General features: G+C 35.8%; 1 protein-coding gene across 1 annotated transcript in view; it reads left to right on the forward strand.

Moving 5' to 3' along the window:
- Positions 1-4,704, forward strand: part of ZDHHC13 (zinc finger DHHC-type palmitoyltransferase 13) — a 54,830-nt gene extending 50,126 nt beyond the window's left edge. Inside the window, exons 16-17 of the mRNA XM_049781122.1 lie at positions 1,951-2,048; positions 4,272-4,704. Coding sequence (XP_049637079.1) covers positions 1,951-2,048; positions 4,272-4,410 — 237 coding nt within the window. The 3' untranslated portion in view covers positions 4,411-4,704. The remainder of the gene's footprint in view (positions 1-1,950; positions 2,049-4,271) is intronic.
- Positions 4,705-6,000: the final 1,296 nt, after the last annotated feature.

The raw sequence follows: 6,000 nt of genomic DNA on the forward strand, positions 1-6,000 counted from the left end.
AAGGACAGTGGTTCAAATCCCGGCATCCCCTATGTTCCCCCAAGCCTAACCAGGAGCAATTTCTGAGCATAGAGCCAGAAGTAATCTCTGAGCGATGCCGGTGTGACCCAAAAACCAAAAAATAAATAAATAAAACTTAAGGGGGCCAAAGAAATAATGTAGCAGATAAAGTGCCTGCCTTGCACACAGCTGGAGTTTGACCACTGTGTCCCATATGATCCCTGAGTACAGAGCCAGGAGTAAGCCCTGAGCATAGCCAAGGTGACCTAAAAACAAAAAAAAGCACAAACGTTAAAACTTGAGACATTATTTGGGGCCGGGCGGTGGCGCTAGAGGTAAGGTGCCTGCCTTACCTGCGCTAGCCTTGGACGGACCGCGGTTCGATCCCCCGGCATCCCATATGGTCCCCCAAGCCAGGAGCGACTTCTGAGCACATAGCCAGGAGTAACCCCTGAGCGTCACCGGGTGTGGCCCAAAAACCAAAAAAAAAAAAAAACTTGAGACATTAATTCTAATTTTCTTTTCTGAACTCAAAGCAAATTTGAATATATACTCTTAATTTTTCAATTAAAAATATTTTTTCTATACTTTCTAGATAAGAAAATAACAAGTTTTGGGTAGTGGTAATATATAAGAATTCAGAATAAAGTTATTTATATAACCTAGTTTATTGAAGTCTTTATTTTCAGAGCAGTGAGTTGGGATTTTGATTGTTTAAGTCAAAATGAGTCTAAGACTGGAGGTTAGCATCACTGACTTAATTTTTACATTAACCCAGGTATTAGTCCCAATTCTTCTCTTTTTTTCTTTTTGTTTGTTTTTTAAGAACTGTCTCCAAGTTTGCCATTTTTGTTTGTTTGGGGAGGAATAGTAATTGGGTTTTTGAGCCATACTTGGCGATATTCAGTATTCTTGGTTCTGTGTTCAAGAATTACTCCTGGTCATGTTTAGGAGACCATATGAATGCCAGGAATCAAGCCTGGATTGACTGTGCTAAAAGTCCCTACCTGTTGTACTATAGGCCCCCTGTTTGCTTGCTAAGTTGTGTGCCCTTGGATCTGTTACTTTGCTTCTATAAGCTTGTGCACTAGGCATCTTAAATTTATTATCTCGAATTCTTTATCTGATGAGGAGAGTATGATTCTCTCCATTTTACAAGTAAGGATTTTAAAGTTTGAGATTGTCTTGAAGAATAAAGGAGATAGCTCAGCAAATAGTAGGTTGCTAATAATTTTAGAATTTGGGAGTTGTGATGTTAATTTTATTTCTTAACTTTCCCCAGATGTATTAATTTAAATTTACTTTATATTTTTTATTTTCTTCTTTTCAAAGAGCCACTTAAGAATAGAAAAGTACTAAGAGATAATGATTACAGCAATACTGACCTTATTTTATTCATCAGAAAGTTTCATGCTAAATGTGTTGAGAATCTAAACATGACTATAAGCCATTAATTGAATTACTAAAGCAATTATTTTATGCATTAGTAGTCTACTCTTAAGTCTAATCTTTGCTTTTTTTCAATATTAATGAGAAAACTTTAAAAATACATATATTTAAATAAATAGCTCAGCTATTAGTTTGTTATAGAAGAGTTTACTTTAGGGGCCGGAGAGATAGCATAGAGGTAAGTTGTTTGCCTTGCATGCAGGACTGTGGTTCGAATCCCGACATCCCCTATGGTCCCCCAAGCCTGCCAGAAGTGATTTCTGAGTGTAGAGCCAGTAGTAACCCCTGAGTACTGCCAGGTGTGACCCAAAGAAATTAAAATTTTAAACTAAAAAAAAAAAAGTTTAGTGCTGCTGTGTCTTTGCTCCCACTAGGATCCTTGGATAGAAGCCTCAATGGTGCTGCCTTTTGAGATATATTGAACATTTGTCATTATCTTATGAGGCATTGCTAGTCGTGGAGTGATATTTTTCATGTTCCTTCCAACTTTTCTTTTTCCAGATTGCTTTTCTGGGCCTCACTTCTTATGAGAGAACCAGCCTACTGAAACAGAGCAGGCATATGAAACAGACAGTATCCCTTAGGAGGACACCATACAAGTAAGTGAGATGTGTTCTGGCCATTAAGTTATGGAGAGGATCCTAGCCTAACCATTTAGTTCCTGTTCTAGTGCTATCACATGGCCCTGCTATTCTCCTGTGATTTGCTCTTTGGTAGAGCTGAAGTGTGGTAAGAATTTGGACTCAGCACAAATAGTGAGACTTGGTTTTGCCAACATTGAGAATCTTTCCAGTCAAGTTACATGGACATTAGATTGCACATTGTTTACATGGATTCAACCTGTGAATAATTAGCTGAGAAAACTAGCCACACAGGGCTCTGTCTATGTAGAAATTTTAGATGGTGAGTTCTGCCAGTATTTTCAAGTGTTGGTTTACTAGTAATGTTTTTAAACCCAAAAGTTAAAAGTGTCATAGAGAAACTAGTTTTTCAGGTGCAAGGTCTATTGCTCCCAATTGTATAAAATTTGTCTTTGGTTGAAAATGAGGGTGTTTGTAAGGAGGCTGTCATCTTTGGGTACATAAGATCAGTCTTTGAAGCTTATCTTCTTGTCACATATGTCAGAGTCTTGGAGACTGGGAGTGCTGCAAAGGTGACCCAAAACTGTCCAGGGAATTGAACACCATTGCATATCTCATGAGCAGTCTATTTTAAAGCACACTTGTGGTACAAGATGAGATTGTTAGGCTGTTTGACAAGGAAATAAAAGCTTAGAATATAACTGTGATATGTGTTCAAAGAGGAGAGAAATTGATGTAATAGGGAAGTGATGGCTAAAGTAATAGTGAAGAGTAATGTCAAGCTTATGACTATTGTTTCTGACTACCAATGACACCAAAGTCCCTTTCTCAGTAATTTAACCATATTTCATTTTGCTCCTTTTATGTTGAAGTATAAAAGTCTTTGCAATGAGAATGAAACTTGAAGGTGAGGTTTGAAAGATGTAAGGTGACGCTTTATGGAGGAAGAATAGGCATTGCAGGTTTTCATAGGAAGCTTCTTGTATTTTCCTGAGGATCTTACTTAACAGAAACAACACAGTCTTCAACTCCAGATGAGTTTTAATGAGTAGAAGAAATTTTGGATACACGAAAGAAAGGGTTTGTGCATAAAAATAAGCATACTTCATTATAGAAATAAATAGTACTGTCCCAGAAACTAATATAAAGAAAAATAAGATGCCAGGGACTGTTGGAGTGGGAATATTCTGAAAGGTAAGTAGGCCCTCATCTGGGCCTTAGAACCAAAAGGTTTTAAAAGGATAAGAGAGTCGGAGTAAAAAAGAAAAAAAAAAAAAGGATAAGAGAGTAAAGCAGTGGGATATGTGGATTCCAAAATGAAAGAATAGCCCATGCAGTTATGGATATAGAAAAAGTAAAGGCTGAATAACAGGGCAGAGTTTAATAAAGATGAGTTTGGGGTGATAATTCCTGAGAGGTTGGTTGGAGCTTTGTTGTATAAGACCTTAAAACAAATTTGAAGAATGTGTATTTGAGGATCTGGCAGAGGGTATTTTTTTTTTAAGGAGTGGGATTTTTTTTTTAACTGGCAAGTAAGGAGCTCCTTATATATGAAAATAGAAGGACACACCTGTCAATGTATATCAGTATTTTATAGGTAAAATGAGTTGGAAGGAGTTGAAATAGATATTATTCAGTGAGCTTCTTAGAAAGCTTAGAAAAAGGGGCTGAAGAGATAGCACAGCAGTAGGGTGTTTGCTTCACACGTAGCTAACCTGGGTTCAGTTTCCGGCATCCCATCTAGTCTCTCAAGCCTGCCAGGAGTGATTTCTGAGCGCAAAACCAGGAGTAACCCCTGAAGGCCGCCGCCAGGTGTGACCCAAAAAAAAAATAATAGTTTAGAAAAAAATATTATTTATTATGATTTTTCTAGCCTGATCTTTGAGATCAAAAGCTAAATTAGGATAGTAGAAATAGCAAGAATGTTGAAGAAATAGAAAGAATAGGAAGTATGTTGATGGTCATAACAATTTAGGAATGGGAGACCAAGAATGATCTTTCTAAGCAGCTGAGTTGCTGAACAGAAGCTAGGGATTTCAAAATGCGAGTTTAGTACCCAAAATAAAACTGGGCTTTAGTTTTAAGATCTCATAAATTGAAGAACTGTTATATTTACCTCTGGATTCTTGGAATTCTTCATAGGCAGTTATATGTTATAACTTCTTGGTAAATATGGTTTGAATAAACGTCAAGAGCTTAACAGGAAATGTAGTAAGACATGTTCTCTTCCTTTCTTGGCAGCCTTGGGTTCAGACAGAACATCGCAGATTTCTTTCAGTGTGGCTGCTTTGGCTTGGTGAAGCCCTTTGCAGTAGATTGGACAACACAATACACCATGGTTATCCACCCAGCAAAGGAGAAAGTCCTTCGCTCAGTATAAAGAAAATTGGTCCAAAATGCTTACTCTCATTTGCTGAGATTCTGTGATCTACCAGTAAAGTGAAGATCAGTCCATCTAAGCCCAAAGGAAAACACAGGTGGTTTTTAAATAAAGCCAGTTGGTAAAAATGTTCTCGATACAGGCATCATACTTCTAAAGAGCAAGATGGACTGGACTGTTCCTGAAAAACCTTGGCAGACATCTAAAAATACTTCTGTATTTTTCCAAGAAAATGCAAGTTACTTTTTTAAAGATAATATCCCCTAATTCAGAATAAAATGTGGTATTTTCATATTTTATTGGCTGTTTCAAAAAAGTACTTTCAGTTTGTAATTTTGATAAATTATTTGTCTTTGTTTTATCTATAAATATGTAAAATATAATATATTTAAATAGTTGTATCTGTTTTGCTTTCGCAATAAAAATTTTTTATAGTTGAGCATTAGTTTCTGAAACATTACACTATCTGGCATTTTAAAATAAAAGGACTATATAGGAATGAATTGAGATCAATGTTAACACCAAAAATTAAATTTTATTCACTTTTCTATTTTTAGGCAATTAAACATTGGAAGTCTTAAAGACTAATTACTAATTTTATTTAGTACCTTCAAAATGTTAGGTTATTGTGTTGTTCTGGAAGGAAATGTAGTATCAGCTTTAGCACCTTATATGTTTATGTTTGACTTTAACTCCTCATATATTTGTAACTTTAACTTTTTATTTATATTGATGGATATGACTTTAACTCCTGATACATATATGTATATATACATAATATATGTATTACATATGTATATATTTTATATTATATATGTATAATATAAATGTATATATATATAGGCATGACACAAATGCATTTTGTATCCGGACCATAATAACCTGTTTTTAAACTGTTTTCTTTTCTTCTGCAGAACATTTGTAGACATGAAACCAACTAAAGAATTTTATTTTTTTCTCCATGGTTACTAAAATACTTAGGTGGATTCTATATAATATGTTTTATTCCAAAATACTTTGGATTTCAGGCTAGAGAGATAGCATGGAGGTAGGATATTTGCTTTGCATGCAGAAGGATGGTGGTTCGAATCCTGGCATCCCATATGGTCCCCTGAGCCTGACAGGAGTAACCCCTGAGCGCTGCCAGGTGTGACCCAAAAACCAAAAAACGAAATTACCAACAGTTTTTGACTGGTGGTCATTCCTTCTTCCTTATACACTTCACCTTGCTTCCAGGTGAATTACCTTCTGAGAGCTTAGTCTTTCCTTCTTTATCTTTTATGTTGAAATGCCCCAGGGCCCTGCTCTTGATCTTCTATTTATCTTAACTCACCTTTTCTTCCTTTATAATGTCACCCAATTGCATGATGACACATACCAGTATGTCATTGTGCTCCAGATTTTTAACTCCTCTTGAAATTCTCAAATTTCAGACTGTAAACTTGACAAATCCATTTTTTATCTAATAAACATCTTAGACTTGGTATGTCTGGAAACTTAAACTGAACTTCTGATCTGCACCTGCCCTTGAGTATGCAAGTAAAAATTAGACTTAAGGGATAGAATAAGCAATGCATGCAATAACTTTGA

This window comes from Suncus etruscus, chromosome 9 (genome assembly GCF_024139225.1).
Source record: "Suncus etruscus isolate mSunEtr1 chromosome 9, mSunEtr1.pri.cur, whole genome shotgun sequence".
NCBI classification, from domain to species: Eukaryota; Metazoa; Chordata; class Mammalia; order Eulipotyphla; family Soricidae; genus Suncus; species Suncus etruscus.